Source organism: Athalia rosae, chromosome 2 (genome assembly GCF_917208135.1).
Source record: "Athalia rosae chromosome 2, iyAthRosa1.1, whole genome shotgun sequence".
Lineage (NCBI taxonomy): Eukaryota > Metazoa > Arthropoda > Insecta > Hymenoptera > Athaliidae > Athalia > Athalia rosae.
This window is the reverse complement of record NC_064027.1, coordinates 4111895-4134380: the sequence shown is the minus strand read 5'-3', so window position 1 is coordinate 4134380 and position 22486 is coordinate 4111895. Positions and strand designations below refer to the sequence as shown.

General features: G+C 37.6%; 7 protein-coding genes and 1 long non-coding RNA gene across 21 annotated transcripts in view; 4 read left to right on the top strand and 4 right to left on the bottom strand.

Annotated features, from left to right (window-relative positions):
• The first annotated feature begins 224 nt into the window (after positions 1-224).
• LOC105692309 (histone H3-like centromeric protein A) lies at positions 225-3323 on the top strand. Of its 8 annotated transcripts, none has more exons than XM_048650245.1 (4): positions 225-458; positions 981-1032; positions 1357-1455; positions 2087-3323. In XM_048650245.1, exons 1-4 carry the CDS (start codon positions 410-412, stop codon positions 2256-2258), a joined length of 372 nt encoding a protein of 123 aa, XP_048506202.1. In that variant the 5' UTR covers positions 225-409; the 3' UTR covers positions 2259-3323. The 8 variants fall into 8 exon arrangements, with proteins under 8 accessions (XP_048506202.1, XP_048506201.1, XP_012266844.2 ...); XM_048650244.1 differs by having other exon boundaries at positions 1357-1532; XM_012411421.3 differs by having other exon boundaries at positions 981-1044; positions 1357-1532.
• LOC105692373 (THAP domain-containing protein 1-like) lies at positions 3320-5018 on the bottom strand. 2 transcript variants are annotated; one of them, XM_012411536.3, is made up of 2 exons: positions 4788-5018; positions 3320-4592 (listed from the first exon to the last, which is right to left on the bottom strand). In XM_012411536.3, exon 2 carries the CDS (start codon positions 4583-4585, stop codon positions 4106-4108), a length of 480 nt encoding a protein of 159 aa, XP_012266959.2. In that variant the 5' UTR covers positions 4586-4592; positions 4788-5018; the 3' UTR covers positions 3320-4105. The 2 variants fall into 2 exon arrangements, with proteins under 2 accessions (XP_012266959.2, XP_012266958.2); XM_012411535.3 differs by having other exon boundaries at positions 4772-4999.
• Positions 5019-5234: 216 nt separating this feature from the next.
• On the top strand, positions 5235-8124 carry LOC105692374 (cytochrome b5). 3 transcript variants are annotated; one of them, XM_012411538.3, is made up of 5 exons: positions 5235-5612; positions 5913-6052; positions 6178-6306; positions 7023-7087; positions 7454-8124. In XM_012411538.3, the coding sequence occupies exons 2-5, from the start codon at positions 5918-5920 to the stop codon at positions 7536-7538; spliced, it is 414 nt and encodes a 137-aa protein (XP_012266961.1). In that variant the 5' UTR covers positions 5235-5612; positions 5913-5917; the 3' UTR covers positions 7539-8124. The 3 variants fall into 3 exon arrangements, with proteins under 3 accessions (XP_012266961.1, XP_012266960.1, XP_020711685.1); XM_012411537.3 differs by lacking the exon at positions 5235-5612 and adding an exon at positions 5619-5769; XM_020856026.2 differs by lacking the exon at positions 5235-5612 and adding an exon at positions 5638-5783.
• Positions 8125-9161: 1037 nt separating this feature from the next.
• On the top strand, positions 9162-15528 carry LOC105692247 (b(0,+)-type amino acid transporter 1). Of its 3 annotated transcripts, none has more exons than XM_012411319.3 (5): positions 9162-9488; positions 12926-13977; positions 14190-14403; positions 14533-14838; positions 15155-15528. In XM_012411319.3, the coding sequence occupies exons 1-5, from the start codon at positions 9464-9466 to the stop codon at positions 15217-15219; spliced, it is 1662 nt and encodes a 553-aa protein (XP_012266742.1). In that variant the 5' UTR covers positions 9162-9463; the 3' UTR covers positions 15220-15528. The 3 variants fall into 3 exon arrangements, with proteins under 3 accessions (XP_012266742.1, XP_020711673.1, XP_020711674.1); XM_020856014.2 differs by lacking the exon at positions 9162-9488 and adding an exon at positions 11448-11604; XM_020856015.2 differs by lacking the exon at positions 9162-9488 and adding an exon at positions 11669-11803.
• Positions 15382-16248, bottom strand: LOC105692361 (uncharacterized protein C1orf131). Its single transcript, XM_012411519.3, has one exon. The coding sequence runs from the start codon at positions 16058-16060 to the stop codon at positions 15521-15523; it is 540 nt and encodes a 179-aa protein (XP_012266942.2). The 5' UTR covers positions 16061-16248; the 3' UTR covers positions 15382-15520.
• Positions 16249-16348: 100 nt separating this feature from the next.
• The window catches only part of LOC105692332 (moesin/ezrin/radixin homolog 1), a 29887-nt gene continuing 23749 nt past the window's right edge, over positions 16349-22486 (top strand). The window contains exons 1-2 of one of the 2 annotated variants that reach the window (XM_048650240.1): positions 16349-16443; positions 22419-22477. In XM_048650240.1, the coding sequence (XP_048506197.1) occupies positions 22466-22477 (12 nt within the window). In that variant the 5' untranslated portion in view covers positions 16349-16443; positions 22419-22465. Of the gene's footprint in view, positions 16444-19044; positions 19191-22418; positions 22478-22486 lie in introns of those variants that run through there. The other variant, XM_012411455.3, reaches the window with a different exon arrangement.
• LOC105692360 (deoxyribonuclease-2-alpha) lies at positions 16532-18838 on the bottom strand. The gene is made up of 6 exons (XM_012411518.3): positions 18276-18838; positions 17990-18164; positions 17427-17928; positions 17111-17213; positions 16883-17021; positions 16532-16760 (listed from the first exon to the last, which is right to left on the bottom strand). Exons 1-6 carry the CDS (start codon positions 18383-18385, stop codon positions 16617-16619), a joined length of 1173 nt encoding a protein of 390 aa, XP_012266941.2. The 5' UTR covers positions 18386-18838; the 3' UTR covers positions 16532-16616.
• LOC125499926 lies at positions 22052-22450 on the bottom strand. Its single transcript, XR_007276973.1, has 2 exons — positions 22310-22450; positions 22052-22189 (listed from the first exon to the last, which is right to left on the bottom strand). It is a non-coding gene; the product is annotated as an uncharacterized LOC125499926 (long non-coding RNA).

The window sequence follows — 22486 nt, the reverse complement described above, 5'->3', positions numbered from 1 at the left end:
GTTATTTTAAATTTGGAAAACAATTTTATTTTCCTTTCTATAAATTCATTTAAAACACGTAGTTAAATTATTTCTTCAGACTCCTCGCAAAGAAACCATTACGTTATGTCTCAACTGCGAACTACTTGACAGAACCCCATGTACCGGCGCGAGTGGAATATACCAACCAAGACCGTGAAATCGCTTAGGAAATTCCTCACCGCCTTACTCCCAAGTCATAATTCTCATATTCGTCGCATTTTTATTTCAGCATGAAACTTCAAAATATATGAAATTTCACGAAAAATTCTTGTCTTCACATTTTTGTAAATCTCGATATTAATGTTTCAACTAATCAAAAATTATAACTACCATTAGTTGTGAAATTGACCATCCGTCACTCGTCACGTGGAAGAAATATGAAAATGATATGGCCGCTGCGCGTCTTTTAGGCACTGGTGAAAATACGGTATATGAGTGTACGTATTAGTAGAGCTGAGTATGGTTTAAATCTACGGTTTCTGTCAGGCTTCTGTATACAAAAATATACGCAAAAAAATCTACGAGATTGCTTCCATAACGTTTCCATCGATATGGTTCTTGAGTAGACGCTAAATTAGTTTATCTGTACATACACCGCAACGCCTAGTTTATTGCCTTGAGTCGGACTTCTTGGATGCATACATTACCCATGGCATTTTCCTAGATCGGTGTTGGCGCGTTTTTGTATTGGAGCTTGACAAGAGTTTGCGCATGCAGTTGTAAACTATCTTGAATTTATGAAATTGAAGTTTTGTAATATAACATGAGTTGAATCCTAAGTGCCCGTTTGTAAGAGAATAATTTTGTGTTGCACATAATTTTGTATCTCATATATTATCACAAAGTCTACAGGGATGGTTAGACGAAAATCAATTTCACGGTATTTTTCAATTAACTCATATTTTTAACCTTGTAATGTGCATTATAAAACTAATCGGTTCGAAAATATTTTCTTACAGTAGATCATCCCGATCATCAACTTCATCGATGTGTTCCAAATCAGTCCAAGAGGTAGACACTAGGGTAATTATTCATTTACCAGTTGACATAGGCTTAAAAACAAAACTAGCCATAGTAAGCGGTCAATGAATAGTTTAGGAACTGTGTTTTTACACCTAACCAGTCCTATAATATCATTTATTTTTTTGAAATTTGGACTCGTCAACTATTACAAAAACATTTCAGTCAATAAGGAAGTAAGAAATAAACCAAAACCTGTGGTTATGATAATCTTGGGCAATTATATTTCATAACTTCACATAGGCTAGAATAAGAAGCAACAGTCAAATTTATGGAATAAAATTTATGAAACATTCAAAATCGTTTATATTTCAGACACATATACATCCATCAAAAATATTCCACAGTGCTCGAGTCAAATCGGGTACCAGAGCATTGCAGCAGATCAGAGAGTTACAAAAAACTACCAAACTGGTAATACCTAAAGCATCATTTTCTAGACTCGTCAGAGAAATTGTTTTTGATCTCTTTCCTCGGCATGATAACTATAGGTAAATGTAGAACTTGGACATATTTTTAACTTTACAACATTTATTGTACCGTTTTATTTAACACATATAAACAAGAGAAATCAAACAAACATCCTGGGAAGGTCCAGCTATTTTGGGGTGAACCTTTAATTTTGATGAATACTATATTAATACCTCATTCATGTCAATAATTTTTTGAATTTATGGAGCATTTAAAGTACTAACATCTATGGTTATTATGGTTTCAATATAGAATAGAACTAATGATTGAAATGTTTCATTTTCTGCCTACCGAAGGAGGATAATTAACAATTTGTAAGATTGTAAGTAAGGGCATAAAAATTGTCAGAATGTCAGAAAACCCTCCAGAAACAGAAATTTGTCTTGGGATTATTCAAAACCTTTTCAATTATTGAAGTAATCTTAACTTTTGTTAGAATATTTGTCATTCTTAGTTACAATATTTTTTTACCTGCTGCTCACATTTAATTGCGACTTGCTGTAGTGCACCTTTGACAATATTATTTACTTTGATACCGTTCATATGTAAAACATAATTTTCATGATGTTTTCAGGATACAACTCAAAGCTTTGGAAGCACTTCAAGAAGCAACAGAAATGTATATGGTGCAATTCTTTGAGGATGCAGTTTTGTTGACATTACATGCTAAGAGAGTAACACTACACCTACCAGATATGAGATTATTGCGACGACTCAGAGGTCGTAATGACATAGTGAACAGATAACATCATAGATTGGCATATTCCGATTTTTAAGAAAATTTATTTCTCTATGTTGGATAATCTCAGAAACGCCGATAGATCTGATAGTGAGAAGGGCGTTTTTTATTAAAGCTTTACCCAAGTTTGAGAAAAAGATTTGAGTTGTTTGTGCTGCTCAATTTGAATGACAGATGGCTGTTCCATGACTTATTAGTATTTTGTGTTAGTCGTGAATTATATACTACTGACATAGTTACCTAACGGTTCTCAAATTTATCACGAATATGAGCAGCCTTCAAAATATGAAACAATAAATGTTGGATTTCTCTTCAATTTCTTGTTCTATCTAATTGTTTCTCAATGCAATTCAATTTCTGATCATTGAGTTGAGTCTCATTTTAAGTAACTGCACAATAAAAGTGATTTAGTTCATTGGAATGGTGCTATAGAGAATAAACAAAAAAATAAGAAATAATTATTACTCAGCCTCACTATTATCAACTGACAGATATTGAAGGAACTCAAATTTATTTAATGTATGGAGAAAACGAGCTGTTTATGTACTTTTCAGAAATTTGAAATTGGGAGAGGTCTTTCACTAGCGACGATTTATATTGAGTATTGATATTCCACGTACCGTATTTATACTGAACTCATTGCTCACCTATTTTTTCTCTAGATGCACTTATTTTTCTCAAATTTTTCCGAGCGATTGGACAAGTAGGAGCCCTGTAAATGCTTCCACTTGCCCAATAGCCCATAATTGCCTACTTACAATTAGTCATATGATAGTATAATATTATTTAGGAGGGGCACAAGCAATCTGCCTTCTTGGCAAAATTTCTGGATTTGCATACTTCTATTTGACTTACATCAATATCGCCAGGTGGTTCCTTCTAATAGAATTTCATGTTGGTCCTAGTCTAAATATTGTTAGTGAATAGAAATGAATACACATCATCTGCTACGGAATTATGTGCCATCTCTATGATTCGTATAATTACATTCCATACTTACTGTTTTTTGTTCAATATATCTCATGTAATAAAAGAAAATTCGATGAAATAAATGTTACAGGTAGCAGGTTTATTTTTCGTCATTTTATTATGGATAATCGAATCGCCAATTTGAAAGAAAAATGTGAACCTCCAGTATAATCGATAACATAATATAATCACAATAATAAAAAAAAGTTACCTTCAAATAACCAGTAATCATTTTTATCGAAAAAATGTATACTTCGAAATTTCTACCTTGCACTTCCAGTCAAGACGTCTAAAAAACATCTTGGGGAACAAGTCCCATTTTCATCATCAACATAAATTGCTGTAATGCCAGATTTTTAGTCGTTTAGAAATACTCATATTAGTCCCACTTATTCGTCAAAAAATATTTAAAAAAAATAAGATCAATACAAAAAATTGACAAGCTGGAAATTTTGTACAGCGAGAATACATGACCTAAAGATAAGCAACTGTCCCAAACCTATTTATTGGGAGCATTTCACTGAACATCATCATCTTTACAATCCGATTATACATTTAGGTTGGTTTTCTCAACAAATGCAATTATTTCCATGATTAATTTATGAGATGTTCATGCTTACAATTAAAACAGATTCTGAATGATGCATACTAAAAAAAGAAAACAAGTTACTTCATCCTATTCGCCTCATATCGCGTCTTGTTTATCAATACTTAGTTCACAGTATATGCTGTTTTCTTAGTTCTGCCTGAACATCTGACAAACACTAAATCTCTAATATGAGTGCATTTACTTGATTAGCAAACAAAGAATTATTAAATCATCGACCGTATTTGTTGAAATTGACAATGGATTGTGAAATTGAGAGATGTTTAAGATCATTACTGCTAATTGATTGCTCGTTCACATATGCTGTAAATCTTTTTCTTTCTCTTACGCTTCTTCCACAGCCCTTCATTTAGTAATTCAGCTTCGTCCATATCTAGGATTATTTCGACTTCAGAGCTACTGCTGGGACTATATTCAACCTTGACTTTTGGGGCTTCTAACTTCACAATTTCATCTGTGTAATAACGCATAGCTTTTGGTGGTTTTACATCTTCATCTACCTCTAACGCTTCTCTCTTGACAATCATGGTCCGATCTAGTCTTGGTAATTCCGATTGCCTAGGTAATGCTCTTTTTTTTGTTTTGTCAAAAACTGATGGCACTGCCTCTTTTTTAACACGTACAGCCAGCGGAGCAGGTCGATTTTGAAAATCATCAGGTGTGAAGTGTTTGCTGCAAATGGTGCTATATTTGGTCGGGTAAAATTCATCCTGGTCTATCGCAGCAACCCATTTTTTGAGAAGGGGATAGTTCTTCATGGGAAAACTATGAAAGAAGAGATTGAGTCGTGAAAATTATGTACGAATTGACATTTTAATTTGCTTTTGCTTTAGTATAATCCCACAAGCGAATGCTATTTCGAGATAATACCACAGGGTGGCAACATCCGACTCACAATGGCATACAGCACATACAGAATGTTTTACAGTACCTAAATTGCTTACCCAAATAGATGCACACCTTTTCCACGTTGATTCCTGCACGTTCGAACACAGCAATGCGGCGACGGCATTTTAACGCTATTTTGTTTTTTCCTGAGAGTTGTTCGAAACAATAAAAACACAGGATTGAAACAGTGTTCTGTTTTTACTTAGCCATACTTGACTGCGAATGTAAAAAGGCTATGGATGAATTTCCGTTCCCCACCGTTCCCCAGGTACTGTCGCGCAGTCAGAAAACCCGATTGGTGCGATCCATACGCACACTCACAGGATAGAATTGGAATTATGTGAGTATTGGTGAGTAGCCGGGCCAAGGTAGTAACGTGAGAGCGTTGGCTGATGATAAGTAATTCGTTGAAAGTAGGTAGATAGCTACTGTCAATGAATGGCAGTAAAGAGGCCTCACTATAGTCCTTTTTGATTTACTTTATCTACTGTTATATTATCACTCATTTCTTTATTACTCTATGAAATCATAGCTATTTTTTGGAGTGTGTTCGAAAACTCGTGAAGGATAGGTATTCCTGCTTCCACCAACGCTTACAATTAGAGAAAATTGAAGAGGATAATTTATCTTTTTCGAATTAAACTTCGCGGTTCTAACACCGCAGCTAGTAGCTGGCATTTGCAGTAACGGTACTAGCAAGGAGAATCTGGAAGACGAAACAAAAGCTTAAAAATGCTTGCATACTGGACTTTGAACCTGTAACTATTATAACCACGAGTATTAAAGCAGCGATTGAACTAAGAAGCGTAGTTCAAGTTTAGCAACCACTTGAAACCTTGGATTACTTGAAGGCATTAAAAAAAATCTCCAGTCAACGTTCGAAGTAATCAGAAAGAGGTATACTTTGGACCTCCATGCTTTATACAATTCGCGCCTTTCACCATGCTCAGTGCCGTGGAACTTGAATGTTTTTGGTATTTCGTATAGCCAAGTTGCTAGTGCCAATCGTTGTCACTCTGCGACAGTCACGAAGCGGTTAATTCATGATAACAAAGTAATAATTCCAAAGTACTGTAATTTCGACTATTATTAATTAATTTATATTTGTCAATCCTTGAGACAGATGTGGAGAACCAAGCACAGAACTATTTCTCTTTATTTACATTGCTTACAATTTTTGTCGGTCTTGTGTGGTAGGTAAAATGGCGACCGAAAGTACGACAACTGGTAGCACGATGCTTTACTCCCGGGCAGAAGTGACCAAACATAATCATAGCAAGGATACCTGGATTATAATTCATAACAAAGTTTATAACATCACTCACTTTTTGAATGAGGTATTATACCGTTTTATATCATATGAAATAGTCAATTTGTGACGTTCATAGCAGACTACTACTTGTTGCGGCCGCCAACTTTGCTAACGGAATACGTAATAACAAATATTTTATGTTGAATTCAGCACCCTGGTGGTGAAGAAGTCCTTTTGGAACAAGCTGGAATTGACGGATCGGAAGCTTTTGAAGATGTCGGACACTCAAGTGATGCCAGACAAATGATGGAACCATATAAGATTGGGGAACTCATCGAGGTCAGTATCTAAAGCTTTTTGGTTCAACTATATTTCTCTTCCCAACTGTTATTTCCACATTTGCTCCTGCCAGACCACCGAAATCTTATATTCATTCATCATTTCAGTCAAAATACATTTTACTTTATCAAAATTGCCTAATAATATGCATCAGAATTATCTTCATAGGGTATGGAACTTTTTGTTATGTAGAATAATCAGAGGCATAACTGATTAAGACATGAGTCTGTTCGGAAACTTGACACGAGTTAACTCCAACATACCATATCCATTTTCATTGTTGAGTCAATTTTGTGAATATATCTTCGAGTATTAGGGTTTGATAATTTAAAAAGAGTTGTTCGATAAACATGCCAACTGCTTTGTGAATGATAGTTTGAAATCTAAAATATGTCTTATCCATCTACTTGGCAGTGAAAATAGAATTAAATTATGTATAACTATACATAAATTTTATTGCCCAGTGAGTTTTCGTACTGACAATGGATTGCATTTGCTCGTCTCTTGATGTTTATGCATTATCTACTTATACTTAAAAAATGTGCTTACGTGGTATAAATTTGTTTGATTCATGCTTATGAGCCAATAAAATATTATGCAACACTTGACATAGGGCGGGGAGTTCACTGCCTGTAATATGAATATTTTGGAGAAAGAGAATGAGTTAATCAGTTGTGATCAAAAATACATCTTAATGATTTTCTATTCATTTGTAGGCCGATAGATCAAAATCAGAGGAGAGAAAAACTAAGGAATTTTCCAATGGGGATGACGAAAATAGGTGAGCAAACAGTTGAAACTTGACTTATTGTTAGGTAAAAACTTCATTCCAGTGATGATTTATAAAAGTGGTATTTGACCAATTTATAAAGAGTTGTAACCGAGCAATTAGCATCAAATAACCTCTAGTCTCTTATGTCTCTTAGAGAAATAAGCTCACATTTTACTGGAATTAGTACAAGGAATCAGAACCAAAAGTGTGTGCTGATTGTCTACTTCTAGAAAGTTCACCACTGAAAGATTAAGTGAATTTGTTCGTAATCAAATTAGTTCATTAGAGTCCTGAGTCTAAAGCTACTTTGAAAAATGAGAGTTTTGAGAAATGTTATTTGCTCTGTTAGTGACCATGTATTCATTGATATTACAGTGGCTCCTGGAGATCATGGCTCATTCCTGTAGCTCTTGGGCTGTTGGCGACTCTCTTATATCGCTATTTCATAAATCCGTACTAAAGACGACCATTCCTGTGCTCTTTTGTATTCTGTAATTGTTGGTAGACCCGAGAAATTATTGTTATGTAAGTGATCCGCTTGGCCGTCGGTATATTCTGTGGTGTTGGAATTGTTTTATTTGTAAAGAAGAAAACTGGCGTTTTCAAAAATGCTATTGGATTTGTACAAATAAATTGTAATCTTATTTTTTATAGAACTATTTCTGATTGGAAAAAAAAAGAAATTGAATATGTCGACACATATGCGATGGATCTTATCATATTTAGCCGAATTATTATGTTGAACCTTTTTTTATTGTTTCAATTATTTCTAGCTGTAAAAAGTATGGTGGACGCAACAAAACGCATTGTGTATGTGTGGTATAAAAATGCTACTGATGTATGTATATATATGTATATCTATTTTACATATAGGAAGTAGGTAATGAGTGAGTTCTGGTTAAAAATCATGTGAGCTGTCTATGGAAAGTGTTCATTTATTGAAAAATAATACATATTGTACTATCATTGTCAGTCTACGTATAGGTATATTCCTTACGTGCATACGCTAATGAAATTTTATGAAATAAATATTAATGGAAATGTTTTGTCAGCTGCTGATGACTATTCAACGACCATGTATTTATCCTTCCGTTTTGCATTCCCATTACTTTAGATGACGCGTAGTAGACGAAAGTCAAAGAGGCAGTTTTAAAAAACCATGGCCTGATTGTCATTGAATTTTTTTACGTAACTATACACATGAAATACAATACTGTATATGATTAACCACACGGCGTTGGCTAATAGAAAACCTATAAATCAAACAACAAATCTACGTGCCTATATCGAACTATTACTGACGAAGGTACTGGCAGATTTTCTTTTATTTTACTGCCGTGAAGTCGTAAATGCTTATCAATTCAAAAAATTTACATCAGCATTCTAACAATTTCTGTAAGTCGCTAATTAAAATTTAAGATTATCATCAAAGAGTGAGAACTTCGTAAAAAACAGGTATATCAAAATACGTCATGGGATTACTCACAATCATAATCAGAGTGAATTACCATCGAAATGGTATGTACATTTCAAGTGATCGATTAGATTGGCTTTGGATTAATTATATATACCAAACGATCTTTATCATTTTGTACGGCTTATAATTTTAATAAAATATGCGTATTGAGTATGTTCATAGCGCGTACGAACAATCTGTGGTTTCGTACCTTGTTTCCTAATAATTTTCTTTAAAGAAAAACAAAAACCAAATAATCGTCATGAAGTGTTAAAAGAAAATCATACAATTTATTAAGAAATGCATGGACTTAAGGTTCTGCAAAACCTGAGGTCATTGTAGAAACATTACACCCATCGGAGGAGTTTTAAAATGAGAATGCAGATATAGAATTTCAAGAAAAATTCTTTCCTCGAGATTACAAACATCTTTCAAATGGTCAAGAATTTTTTTTTCAGACTCGACCTTCGACGGACATTATATTTTTTTCATAGCGCTGGTCCTCGCGAAAATATAGAGGCGCTTGAATGGCGAACGGGAGCAACGGGGGTTGCGGAGTTGGGTGATCGCTTATAGCAAAAATTCTATCGAGCGAAGCCGAGCGCCGGCGTGCGGTGGGTTGTACGCCCCAGTCACTGGCAATCAGTGAGAAGCTGTCGACTGTCGAGCGTGGAGGGTGAACCGTGTAATTCAGGGACTCATCGAGCCATCCGTACGTTATATTTCCCCGGCGTGTGTATAAACGGAGGTTGAGCTTTCTCTACACTTGAATCATTTGACCGTTTCTGAGAGACGGAGAGGCTAATTTAGCGAAGGTAAAGGCAGTTAAGAAAGGCAGGCAAGAAGGAAGTGGTAGCTTTGAAAAGCCGTCGAAGTGTCATGAGAGGCGGTTTCACGATCCGCCCTCCTACATCGTCCCTCCTGGAGTCATGTATGTCGCGCCCTTTAAACGAGGTAAGGATATAGTAAAAATTACTGCTTAAGTAATGATAAGAGAATGATACGATACTGCGATATCCGTAACTGATCTATTCCCTCATGCCTGACCATCCCTCTCTCAGTCATTTCGTTACCGAGTATCCTATATTTTTGGACCGGTTCGAGTATTGACTAAAATTCATATCTCAGATCAGTTTTACTAACGAATAATTGCTTGAGAAAAATTGTCATGTATCAAGTTCAACCGATCTGATATTCCAACGTTGATTCATGTTACTATTGTTTTTTCTTTTTTTTACCCGGTGTCAAACATGGCCGTAGCTTTTAATACATCTGCATAGACATAAATTTCGGTAGCAAAGTTTTGAAATTTACAGCGACAAAATTATCCTGATTTAAATTTTTTATTACGACCTTTTCTTGTATTCGTTCGTCAGAAAAGATACAAATTTGAAAAAAAGGAAACAAACCCTCAATGAACAGTTTCCCTCATTCTTGCATCGCGTTCTATGGCTTCAAATTTGACTTGAGCTAGACGGATGTAGAATACTTTTACATTATTGTACGTAAAATTTCCAGAAAAATTTTATGCATCCCCTAGCTAATATAACTTCCGCCTATCTTCAACGTCATCGGCTACGTCAGCAGAAAACGCGCCAAATGATTCCCCTTGTTGAGAAAATCAAATGCAGAAATTTGAATTTGAGACCGATACATCGGAGCAGTAACTAAAAATGTACATCTATGGTGCAATATATGAGTAGAAGCAAATTGCAATCCACTTTACTCGTTACATGGCTATTCTGTCGGTCAATAACGACGAAAAAAGAATAACTACGAAAGAATTATAATGCAATATATTGTCAATTAATTATGAAGGCATGATGCAAATACTTCGCCACTTGATGACACCAAGAATGGCGATGCTTGAGTACGTACGTGCACGAGAGATTGCATCATTATAGTTCTTGAAACTGTGGAGGCATTAAGGTTGCGTGTCTTTCGACGCGTGCCCCATCCCGTGATCTGAAAATACCTTTCAAGTTTAGGTTTGTTTTGCACAGCCTGTTGCATGGCCTAAACAACTTTTTGGCTCTGAAAATGTCGCTCTACGATCTGAATTGTGTAAAAGATTCATCTGTCGTTCCAAAATAAGTCACGCTGCCGATTCGGAGATAACAATGTCGCCCTTGTAAGAATGGTGTATCTGGGCGAAATAGACCGGCTCTATTATTCATTTTATATCAATATGCCCTTGAATCTTATTGCACATATATATGTATTTGTATATTCAAAAATTACTCCAAGTATTCTCACTCTAGCGTGTAGTAAAAAATTTTGTCACAGTCTTGGCTTGGACGCGATAGTACAAGTATAATTGAAGAAACGATTATGTGACTTGTTAAATGGAACCTCATCGAATGACACCCCATGAATCTCGTAAGAGACTCTTAGGTCTAAATTTAAGTATACTTCGTGTCATGAGCTGATCCGTGTTAGCTTAGCTTAGGTGTTTCCTTACAAATATAAGTGACATGCGTTGAATACCAGAAATTAATGGGTGCGTGTCACACGCAATTTTGTTATCTCAGAGCTTGTTGAACGTCAACTAAATTGCTTAATACGAATGAGTAACACGGGCGAAAATAGTAATTATTAACGAGGATTTATGATGGAAGTCTGATGTATGTATACGCGATTGGGAGTGACTGTCAGCCGAGACGACGTGTAGAGCGCGCGGGGGATGTGTGGAAGGATCGATCAGTCGCGTCCGGCTAAAGGTCACCTTGGGATAGGGGACATTCTTGAAATGTATAGCTTATTTCATTCTATCGTGGCCGTAAGGAGGCTTTTCGAAAGATGGAAATGTTTGAAATTGGGAGGTTCGGTCACGAGGTAAAACCTGGCTGTGATCCACAAGCTATTCTTGTCACTTTGACCACTCGTGGTGATTATATATGTTCTTCTAATATTCATCGTATATCACCGGTAACTCACTTCTCATGCGCTTTGGCGCCTCGATCTCGAATCGTTGCCTTATCTCCAGTGGTCAGTTGAGAGTCGGAAGGGATGCAAAATCAACAGCTATTTAACGTGCTAAAAGCTGCCAGTCGTCGCCTGAATCAGTCGAGTAATTCATTTATTACGATATATATTTTTTCTATTATTTATTACTACTATGTGATCACGCGGGAATGCGTAGTGAGACATACATATGTATACACACTGAGTATATCAGCACAATTATATGACGACAAGTGTTGAGATATTTGGGGCACAAATCTATCACGTTTAATTGAAGATTATTAGACAATAAATTGGCAGACGATGTGAGTCGCGTTATTTTATTTATGTATTTCACCGTGTCAAAGTAGCAATTATTATTAAACATCATGCTGAATCTTCTACTACGTTTCAATTGCCATTATATTAATATATTATATAAAGCATAGAAGAGAATGTATATACGATGATATTGTGCATGTATAACGTTGTGTCAAGGTTTTCGAAATGTATTGTAACACGATATCCTTTTCATTAATATTATTACTGGAATCGTCTGCTGTGATTCTGCGAATATCACGATGTGTATTAACTGAGACTTGAAACTTGGATGTATTGCACGACTATTTGCAGCTTATCGAGAAGCTACTCAAAATATTTGTAGTTCGCGAGCTTTTCTGTTATTGACCATAAGAGCTGTGCAGGCCGATTATACCGCGTGCAATTTCGGTGTCTAATTTAATACTGCATATGAATAAGTTATGGTGTTACATATCGCATGAATGTATAATGAAAGATCAACCTTTCGCTTGCGATAGATGTACGTAATCTCAGATTACTTCTCGGTGCAAAGTATGTATATGACATATCGTTTGATTAAGGCGACGCGATGATCCTTATACTCGACCGATTGCGATGATTTTTTAATTTTGCCATTTTCTTTTTCATTATCGAACTACTTGACAACCCAAATGAACGTCGGGGTATGACGTTCCCAATGAGGAACGACAAATAATCACTCGCGTCGTGAAAAAATATTAGATTTATTCTGACGCACCCGTTCAAATCGTAGACCAAAATTTTCTATATCTTTCGAGTTCGAGCCGCTAACAGATGCCCCGCCATATTTTATTGATTATTCTGTCCATCTGTGTGAAAATCGGAGCACATGTTAGTTTTCCCACAAAGTCCCACGAAGACTTCAATCCCAGCATTGACCGACGCTCGATCGGAAGTATAATATAGTGACAAGTATTCCAATGTTCTATAACTATCAAGTTTGAAGTAGAGGCGGCCATTCATAGCATAAATTCTTGGAAAGGTCAAGCGGCTACTTAATCCAAGTGTAAACGTATAGTGTTATATACTTCTGATGATGGGTTGAGAATATCGCCTCATCTTTTGATCGCATTTAATGCCCATATTCATTAATTTTCTCTTCGTTTCAGCTGCAGCAGGACATGATACGCAGACGAGTAACACAAATCAGCAACAGTCCCAGCTGCAACAGGGAAATGGAAAAGCATGGCCGGAAGGATCAGGAGATATGGTGGGGTCAGCAGCAATCGGCAACGGTTGGGAAGGGGGGGCGCAGCTCCAGCAACAAGGAACGGGGGGTGGTTTGGGGGATGACGAAGACGGGGGTGGAGGGGGCGGAGGGTTGGAGGGGACGGACGCAGCGCAGAACAACGCTATTCACCTCAAGAGACGGGTGGGACTCGTCAGTGGGGTGGCTCTAATCGTCGGTACTATGATCGGTTCAGGGATTTTCGTTTCGCCGTCGGGTCTCCTTGTGAGAACCGGTAGCATCGGGGTGAGCTTCCTGGTATGGACAGCCTGCGGTATTTTGAGTCTCTGTGGAGCCTTGGCTTACGCGGAGTTAGGGACGATGAACACCAGCTCGGGGGCAGAGTATGCCTACTTTATGGATGCTTTTGGGGCACCTCCAGCCTTCCTTTTCTCGTGGGTATCAACCTTGGTGTTGAAACCTTCTCAGATGGCAATAATTTGCTTGTCCTTCGCTCAGTACGCGGTCGAGGCGTTTGTAGCGGAGTGTAATCCTCCCGAGGAAGTCGTTAAGCTGGTCGCCATACTGGCCATTGTTGTAATACTGCTTGTGAATTGCTACAGTGTAAATTTGGCGACTAGTGTTCAAAACGCGTTTACAGCTGGTAAACTCATAGCTATTCTTGTAGTGATAGTCGGTGGGTCTTACAAACTTATACAGGGAAATACTCAGCATCTCTCAGGGGCTTTCGATACCGTCGCATCTTTAAACGTTGGGAGATTGGCCACCGCTTTTTATACGGGCTTATGGGCCTACGATGGTTGGAACAATCTCAATTACGTCACGGAAGAGATTAAAGATCCTTCAAGAAATTTACCGAGATCCATTATGATCGGTATCCCTTTGGTCACACTCTGCTACGCCCTCATCAACATCTCTTACTTGGCGGTCATGTCACCGTCTGAAATGGTCGAGAGCGAAGCTGTTGCTGTGGTTGGTTGATTTCGATTCATCTTTTTTTTATTAAATAATGACTCTAATCATTTCCTGTTCACGAATTACAGCTCAATATTTGCATCGCATCTAATCGCAATGCCATTAGTTTGGTACTCTTCCGTGAAATTTTGCAGTCCCGCTAATAGCGTTAAGAGAAAATTCTTTCTATTCTTCTCATTCAAGTTATAATTTATCCAAACATGTTGCAGACATTTGGTAATCGAATTTTGGGTGTTATGGCGTGGCTAATGCCATTGTCTGTAGCTGTGAGCACCTTTGGATCAGCCAACGGGACTCTATTTGCTGCAGGACGACTTTGCTTTGCAGCATCTAGGGAAGGCCACCTCCTTGATTGCCTAAGTTACGTCCACGTTCGACGTTTTACTCCGGCTCCTGGTCTCATCTTCCATTCCCTTGTAGCAGGTGCGTTCTAATGAAGCAAACAAACTCGTTCGCATCGATCTCGAAATACGATTGTTTTTTAACGTTCCTTAAGAAGTGTCGATAATTCGTCTGCTTTGTTGTTTATTTTCATTTTTTTGAACTGCACAGGTGCGATGGTTCTTTCTGGTAGTATAGACTCCTTGATTGACTTTTTCTCCTTCACCGCCTGGATATTTTATGCTGGAGCGATGGTTGCCCTACTGGTCATGAGGAAAACCAGGCCCGATCATCCGCGACCATATAAATGCCCTCTGCCGATACCTATACTGGTACTCGGTATCTCTGCGTACCTGATAGTGGCCCCCATAATTGACAAACCGCAAATCGAATACTTGTACGCCGCCGGGTTTATAGCCGCTGGAATGCTATTTTACCTACCATTTGTCAAGTATGGATACGTCCCGAAATTTATGGGTAAGAATATGATTGTATTATCATGTAAACTGCTTTTACTTAAATCGTATTAATGAGTTTTGTCAGTACGAATTTGAAGAATTGGATAAGATCTATTTCATTCTTGTCAACTCCTGGCCATATGCGTAATCTACAGAAAATTAAGATGGGCCAAGCCGTATTTATTTAGCAATATCCTGCTAAGAGAAATTTATGATCTCAATTTAGCAAAACTATCAAAGAAATGATTCTTGACTGGAATTAATATTATCTTTCTATCTATTGACATTTTTTCATAGTAATCGAATTCTTGAACATGAAATTTCATGTATTGCAGAGGGAGTAAATGCTTTTCTGCAAATGATGCTAGAGGTGGCACCGACTGCCTCTGCCTTTGACTGATACGTCACTCTAACGGCCAGTTCACCAGTTGCCGAATCATTCCAATGTGGGGCTGGAAACTGTATACTTTTACTAAACGATAATGACAAATATAAATTATATGGAATGGAATCTTTGGAGTTATTATCAATGCTCAAGGCTGGCTCAAAAGATCCATACATATGACCAGATTAAGATATTATTTTATTACTCGTTATACTTGGTATAGTATACATCTATGTTATACTATGATGTTGTTTGTTAGAAATAGCAATAAACGTTGTACTGAAGGAATAAAATCAAAACATTAAATTGTTGCACTTCAAAATCTCTTATTGTTTGTTATGGTAACTGCATTTTTTTTTACTATTCCATAGTTGTTAAGAAGACCAGGATCTTTTCTTCGTTTTTTGTCAAAACTGGGTTTAGCTGAAAACTTTCCCAACTCTGGAATGCTTGCCTTTTTCTGCGCTTCTTTGTTTGCTTTTTGTCTCTCCAACTTCAACTCTTTGTAATTTTTAGCCTTCTTCTTTGGAGGCTTTGCGCCCAGTTTCACAGCGAGGGCTATTTTTGCTTCTTCTCCTTTCACACCGTCAAAACCAGACATTCCAAATTTGATAACGTCAAATCTTGCCCTCTTCATTTGTTTGTCCTGTTCCTTTCTTATGTCTGCTGCTTGCATTTTTTTAGGTTCCTTTAATAATAAATCTCCATGACTCAAACCAATTCCGGTACCCGCGCCTTTCGGGTTAACCCCAATTGACTGCTTCTTTTTTTTCGGTGCCGTGTAAGACACAGCGACAAAATCTCTCACAGCATTCTCTTTTGATATCGCCCCTCGAGTTACTACGAAACCGCTCATCGCCTTATGGATATCGTGAGTAAACGCTGTTCTCACGTGTTTCTCCTGACAATAAGTCACAGATCACTGATACCAGGCATGTAAAAATACTACATTTGTGTCACTTGTACGGAAGTTCTTTACGGACATGTAACCGTAGCGGCGCTAGCGTTCGCCCAATTATATCCCCACCTACCTATTGTTATTTTCGTTTGTTCTTTGGTTTCTCTTGATCTGCCACAAGGGCGAGCTACCAAAGTCTAGTCAGGCCTAACCTATGAAAAGAGTAAACCGAATCAACGGTGGAATCAAAGAAGCAAGATAAATTGGATAATCGGTAGCATTGAACCTACGTTTAACATGTTCTCCAAATTTAAGTGTATTGCGTAGCAGAACTATCTCAGGTATACAAGTTTCATCTATGACTTTTGAAACAATGTTGCTATTTTACTTTATAAGTCCAGCGTCTTTGACTCAAGTGTTAGCAGAGAGTTTACATTAACTAAATAGCTATTTATTAATTGCAATTTATAGAAATAATTCATTATTTTTCACTGTTATTCATGATGAGTAAAACCTAAAATATACGAGAGACCCACTTAACAAAGCGATTCCATATCTTTGGACATGCATCTACATCGTTGACAATGCTACGATAACTTTGCCATACACGTTGTGAATTGAGACACACTGTACCACCTCCTCGTTCCAGCTGAGAGCTCTAAAATTCAAACAGTTCAGATTTATTAATCATCTGCAGACAAATATAGTTTCTGAATCACAAGTATCTATGTGAAATCAATAATCTTGAGAAGTTATGAAAGATTACTCGACAGAACTCACGGCTCTGTTGATGTCTCCTATGCAAACCCAACTACTGGTAGTTTTCCCTTTATCACACACTGCCCATTTTGAATGATCGCGTGTTGTTTTGAAGGCAACATCAGCTATAGCTAAATTAATAGACTTAATGTTGATCACTCTGAAACAATGTATCATTGAACACAGATAATTTTTGTGATATTTAACATGACTCCATTGTCACTGAAACCGCCTTATGTTTTGACTTACTTTGAACCACTGCAGTCAGAAGGCAATCTACCAGGGCCGTTGGGCCATGTTTCAGTCAAAAGATCTGATCCAAGCTGCGGTCCAACAAAGTCGTCGTACAAGTCTATAATTTTCAAAATTTGGACGTTAAATAGCATTTTATCCCAATATCAATTTGTGTTTTGATTATAGGGTTGCTACTACCGGAGAAAAATTATGGGTTATCCAACCTACCGCAAGTAGCATAGAAGAATGTGAATCTAATCAGTAATTAAGGAAATTTTAGTGAACAAATCTAGTAACAACCCTACAGTCCAGAAGTGAGAACAATTATTACCTTTTCCCCATTTATCGCTTTTGGCAAACATCAAGAATTCAGTGCCTTCCAAAGATGTAATCGATGACTTATGATTGAAAGGAGCATGTTTGATGCGAATTTTATTAGCTGCTTTTGTCAAATTAGTATATTGCAGTTTAATTGTTTCTGGAAGGTTGACCTTGTACGAAATAATTTGATTGTACATCAGCTGTGTGCCAATAAGATCGAACTGATTTTTATCAACAGAAATACATATAAAGCTTTGTCCGTAAAGTTCTCCAGTTGTGGGGTAGTTGTATCCCTGAGCTGATATTAATTCTGGCTCTACTGCTCGTTCCCTTCGTGCTCTTGGAGGAATGGTTCCGTGATCAGGTGCTGGAGGGTATTTAGGAACACTGTGAACTAACCAGAAGCCTTGTTGGATGTCTGCCATTACCACACCTTTAGTATGTCCATAATTCGGTACGCTATCTTGATTCGGAGGTTGATCATTGTATAGCGTCCAGAGAATGGAATCGTTCTGTAAATTTTTAACAAAATAACAACTACCGATGGGTAAGCTTTTTCAAATCGAAACCTACCTTTTTGTACAGAGGTGCCAAGGTATTGCCAGGAATTGAGTTTTTGGATCGAATCGATTTTTCAGATAATTTCCAACCACCCACACTGCTACTTGTCATGTAAGCATATGCTACACCCTGTTTTACTAGAGGGTTACTACTTTCAGAGAGTTTTGGGATTTTGTACATTACAAACCTAGAGAATAATTGAAATACTCATTATCTCTTAACTCATTGAAATATCAGGAATTTTCAGCTGTATGGTGCCGAGGTAAGGAAACAATAGAGTATAACGTTCAACACTTACCAGTCCACTGGCTGATTTTCTTCATCTCTGCATAGCAGTTGTGCATCAGCTGTGATTAGGAAGTTATAAAGCGTAACAAAGAACAAGCTGAAGCATAATGAATTCAACATCTTTCTGTTTTAAATGACTTCCTATTTATTCGAATCTATACAATATTTTCTAGCTGGAGCGATTTGGTTTACTGTGTCATACGTGTCAGCACGTATTTCGTTGACTGAAGATTAGTAATCATCAGTCAACGCGTATTTAGAAATAGTGACTTCAACCTTTGATTAGCTTGGACGTCATTTAATTCAATTGGTGCGTTCAAAGAACAATGTGATGGTATTCTGTTTCTTTTACAAGTCATGTAGGCGACCAACAAACGTACTACGTATTCATCTTTGAACGTCAAAAATTTAAAACGCGCGCGCTATAGATGGATCAATAATCAATTGATTATACATATGTAACTTTGGAGAAGAAGTTTGTCATTTGCTCACAATTGTGCTACACAATGGAGACCGTGATTCGTGAAGTTAATGCAAGGTGGGCCATGTGATCTAACAATGAGTAACAATAAGTAGCTGCCGTTGCAACTGACAAATGAAAACGTCATCCTATTCGTCAACGGTCTGTCCATTGGAGGTTTTCTGGACATGGCATAGTTAGACAGTCCCTACATAACAGCGCTGCAGGTCTACGTGATTTTCTAAGTCGCTGGAGTTTCAGTCAGCGGTTCAGCTCGTGCGCGGTTCACCCCACCTTACAGGCGGGCGGCGGCCATATTATCAGTGAGGTGTCAGTATTTGCTCAACGTGACAGGTTTTTTTGGGTGTGGATTGCACGGGTTTGTCCCGGGAAAAGTGTGTGCCTCTAACCCCTGTAAATGTGGTGCTAAGGAGTGGTGAGATATCGCGTTGTGGGCAAATTAAAGTGAGTATTCAATTGTTTTTATAATTAAAACCTACTGTTAACGAATATCTCGCTATCTCCGTACTCAAAACTTCATGTACGCTGATTCTCTTTGATATCCAGTTGCGGTGTTCGTTTTATGTACCGGTCGCTGGAACTATGGTTTAATCAAAATTTTCCGCTGCTATTAACGAAATGTAGTACCGCGGTACAATCAAAATTCCACTGAATATTCACCTGCGATTCATACCGACTGTTATAATACCACCACGTTTTCATCGCTCGTTGTACCCAACGGATTCCAGAACCAATTCGCCACTTTTCATCCGAATATGCTAATTTATACGTTACGTCAAACTCTCTGAAAGGCTTTTTCATCAGGAGCAAAGTTCTAGGCTCATTGTCAGTGGCGACTATAGTTAACACGGTCTATCAATTTCTTTACTCGTTTATCCAATATACATCATTAAAACCTCTGGCTAATTGTAAGCTGCTTTCGAGGTACATCATAGTCAGAGTAATTTGAGAATTGTAAACCCTATTAATTACGTGTTTACATAAGAATCGAATTACCCCCCATCTTAACAACGTCGCGCACCTTGTCCGAAAAAGTTTGCTAATTTATCGCAGTTGTGAACCTCTACACCTTTGCCTGCAGCTCATAAACTTGGTGAGGATTAGAAATTACGTTCTGCAGTGCCATCGGCGTTACAGGTCTGAATTCATCGGCAGCCGATGACCTAAAAAGGTATAAGGCTACCGCGAATTGATTTTCTACTTGTGTAGATCCTGGTGAGAAAGAAACGGCTCTCATCCGTAATTCGACTCTAATCCGAGTCACTCCCTCTCTCTTTTATTCCTTGACGTGTATTTAGAAGTCCGATTTTTCCATCAATCTGTAAACCGTTTGCCGTTTGATTTCGAGTACAGCTCCACAGTTAGGTCGATTAACTGGCAAGATCGGATTGACCTTGAAATCGACGTTGAAGATTTCCAACAGTCTGATCATTTGAATTTTGAATCAGTACGTGATACAGAGTACCAATAAGCCTGTATACAATAGTCTGTATTTCGAGATCTGTGTATGCATTAGGCTGAGGAAATAGGGATGCGAGATGTGTCCAATATTATTATACCTGTCGCTTTCAGACCTGAGTAAACATTGAGACATTTCGCAAGTCCGTACGATCGAAGTTCAGAAATAGACACGTGTAAAAATTCCGAGATGAATTCATCTGGATTCTGTTTTGGAGCGAGTGACTAAAACTGGTGGTCGTAGATCATGGTGGCGTGCAGAATAATTTGTTTGCTTTGAAAAAAATACATGCCACGAATTTGATTCGAGTGGCGCAAAGACCACACCTGACAAATACCGGTTGGTAACAACCGCATATTTATAAGCTTTGAGAGCGAATCTCTGAACCGAAAGCAACCGCTGCACACGGTATGAAAGCAGTTTTCAAAATAATCGAAGAAATATATTTAAACTCGGTTCACTGAACTAGCCCGGTGAAGATAAGCCGTTGAGACATAGAAAGGAGTTAGGCTTCCCACTCCTGTACACGGATCTTGGCGACACGGATTTGTATTTAAAAGTTTGAACCACTCTTTGATGTACGAAGTACCATAAACGATAGCTCGATTCTTAAAAAACTATACAAGAATATATCTATATCATAATAAAATATATACAACGATTATTTACGACGATTTGATTATGATCAGTGCTCGCGTACCCTGCAGACACGTACCGAGATAACTGGAAATATCTTCTACGGATAACTATAAACGGAATTATTTGATAGTAGCAAAATTCACGTGTATTAATTACTCGTGAGGACGACGTTCAACGCTATAATGCGATAAAATCTAAGGTGAAAAATCCTTTTATCTGGGATTGGAATGCCGAGAAGCAAGCGGATTATTGGTCTACGTTTTCAAAGTAAGATTTAAATCCTAAATTACGGAATTTTTTTTTATCATATTCCGTTGCATTATATCGAAGTTTATCCGCCCAATTATCTGTACGTACCTATGTCGCAAATATATCTCTACATTGAAAAAGGCAACATGACTTACAATTAGTTCGCTCGGTTGATGCAGTTATATGTAAATATCCGTTACGCGATAAAACTGATGAGGTTATTACGGCTACTTGAGGATCAGTTATTCCAGGAAAATGCCTCGGGATCGGTAAATCGATTAAATCCCATCGATTCAACGTTGCAGGTAGTAAGAAAATACATATAAATACAACGTTCCGCCTACGTTGCTCGCCTGGCTATTTTGCAGAAATTTTTTCGCCATCTGTCTCTCTTACGCGGTATAATGATTTAGTGTACCCTTGGAATGTTCGATCCCGAGTGTCCGCATGTCCATCCCCTCCTGAATTAAGGTTACTCCCCGAAAAATTTTTCAAGTAAATCCCACCGCAGTTACCACACCCACAGACTGCTGTCCTGCATCCGTGTATTGACATGGTATTGAATTTCAGTAAACGCGTGCCCAGTCGAGTGTAAAAACCTACATCCTGGAAAAAAACCAAATACGATACGTATGTAGAATCAAACGAAAGATGAGCACCGCTCGTTGTACGAAGTACCTGTATTAATTACGTTTCTAAGAACGATATTCTCCGGACTGTGCGGAAAACAAATTTCTCGAATAAATGAATGAAAGATATTGTGTAATTTTTAAGATAGAAATAAATACTTATCGTTGAACAGTAGAAATCACCGGCTTATTTTTCCCGTTACCGAGTTGGCAGAAGTTCAGAGAATTTTCAATTATATCTACGCACACCATCGTCGCTGCAATGCAGTGCTAACTGACGTCAACAATATTTGAATGAATATCGCGTAACAGTAAAATCTCAAAAAACAAAACTTTAATATATTTTATTTTGCCACTCCGCCCAACGATGCCATTTCGATATTGAATTATTGATCATTCTCATATTATGTGTATAGCATTCCAAAATCTTCGCAATTTACTTGACACCAACAGAAATGGGCGTGAACCTGAAACAAATTCTATATTGTATACTCGTCGTTTCCGATGGTTTACCAAGCCTGATTTCCTCGTTGATTATTTCTCGTTTTGTACCTACTCTAAGCGTAATTATTGAGATGAATGGTTACCTATGTACCTGCTATAGCGTTCTCACATACACCTGTACATGTACAACGCGATTCACCATCGTCCTCCTGGTACGACGTAAGATGTGATATGGAACTTTGTGTGTTTCAGGCTGACATTTTCACTGCCTAGAACGAGTAAGCACAGCTATTACCAAGATGCCGAAGTCGGTAAGTGTT

Bases quoted from the DNA above. Each gene is read 5' to 3' on its own strand.
- LOC105692309 (XM_012411418.3), top strand. From the start codon at position 876: ATGGTTAGACGAAAATCAATTTCACG. The intron at 1,045-1,356 runs GTAATTATTCAT...TTTATATTTCAG, and splicing joins TCCAAGAGGTAGACACTAGG to ACACATATACATCCATCAAA. The intron at 1,533-2,086 runs GTAAATGTAGAA...TGATGTTTTCAG, and splicing joins CCTCGGCATGATAACTATAG to GATACAACTCAAAGCTTTGG.
- LOC105692373 (XM_012411535.3), bottom strand. From the start codon at position 4,839: ATGCCGTCGCCGCATTGCTGTGTTCGAACGTGCAGGAATCAACGTGGA. The intron at 4,593-4,771 runs GTAAGCAATTTA...CTTCTTTCATAG, and splicing joins AAAGGTGTGCATCTATTTGG to TTTTCCCATGAAGAACTATC.
- LOC105692374 (XM_012411538.3), top strand. From the start codon at position 5,918: ATGGCGACCGAAAGTACGACAACTGGTAGCACGATGCTTTACTCCCGG. The intron at 6,053-6,177 runs GTATTATACCGT...TGTTGAATTCAG, and splicing joins TCACTCACTTTTTGAATGAG to CACCCTGGTGGTGAAGAAGT. The intron at 7,088-7,453 runs GTGAGCAAACAG...TTGATATTACAG, and splicing joins AATGGGGATGACGAAAATAG to TGGCTCCTGGAGATCATGGC.
- LOC105692247 (XM_020856014.2), top strand. From the start codon at position 11,544: ATGCAAAATCAACAGCTATTTAACGTGCTAAAAGCTGCCAGTCGTCGC. The intron at 11,605-12,925 runs GTAATTCATTTA...TCTTCGTTTCAG, and splicing joins TCGTCGCCTGAATCAGTCGA to CTGCAGCAGGACATGATACG. The intron at 13,978-14,189 runs GTTGGTTGATTT...AACATGTTGCAG, and splicing joins AGAGCGAAGCTGTTGCTGTG to ACATTTGGTAATCGAATTTT.
- LOC105692361 (XM_012411519.3), bottom strand. From the start codon at position 16,060: ATGAGCGGTTTCGTAGTAACTCGAGGGGCGATATCAAAAGAGAATGCT.
- LOC105692360 (XM_012411518.3), bottom strand. From the start codon at position 18,385: ATGTTGAATTCATTATGCTTCAGCTTGTTCTTTGTTACGCTTTATAAC. The intron at 18,165-18,275 runs GTAAGTGTTGAA...ATTATTCTCTAG, and splicing joins GAAAATCAGCCAGTGGACTG to GTTTGTAATGTACAAAATCC. The intron at 17,929-17,989 runs GTAGGTTTCGAT...AAAAATTTACAG, and splicing joins TGGCACCTCTGTACAAAAAG to AACGATTCCATTCTCTGGAC.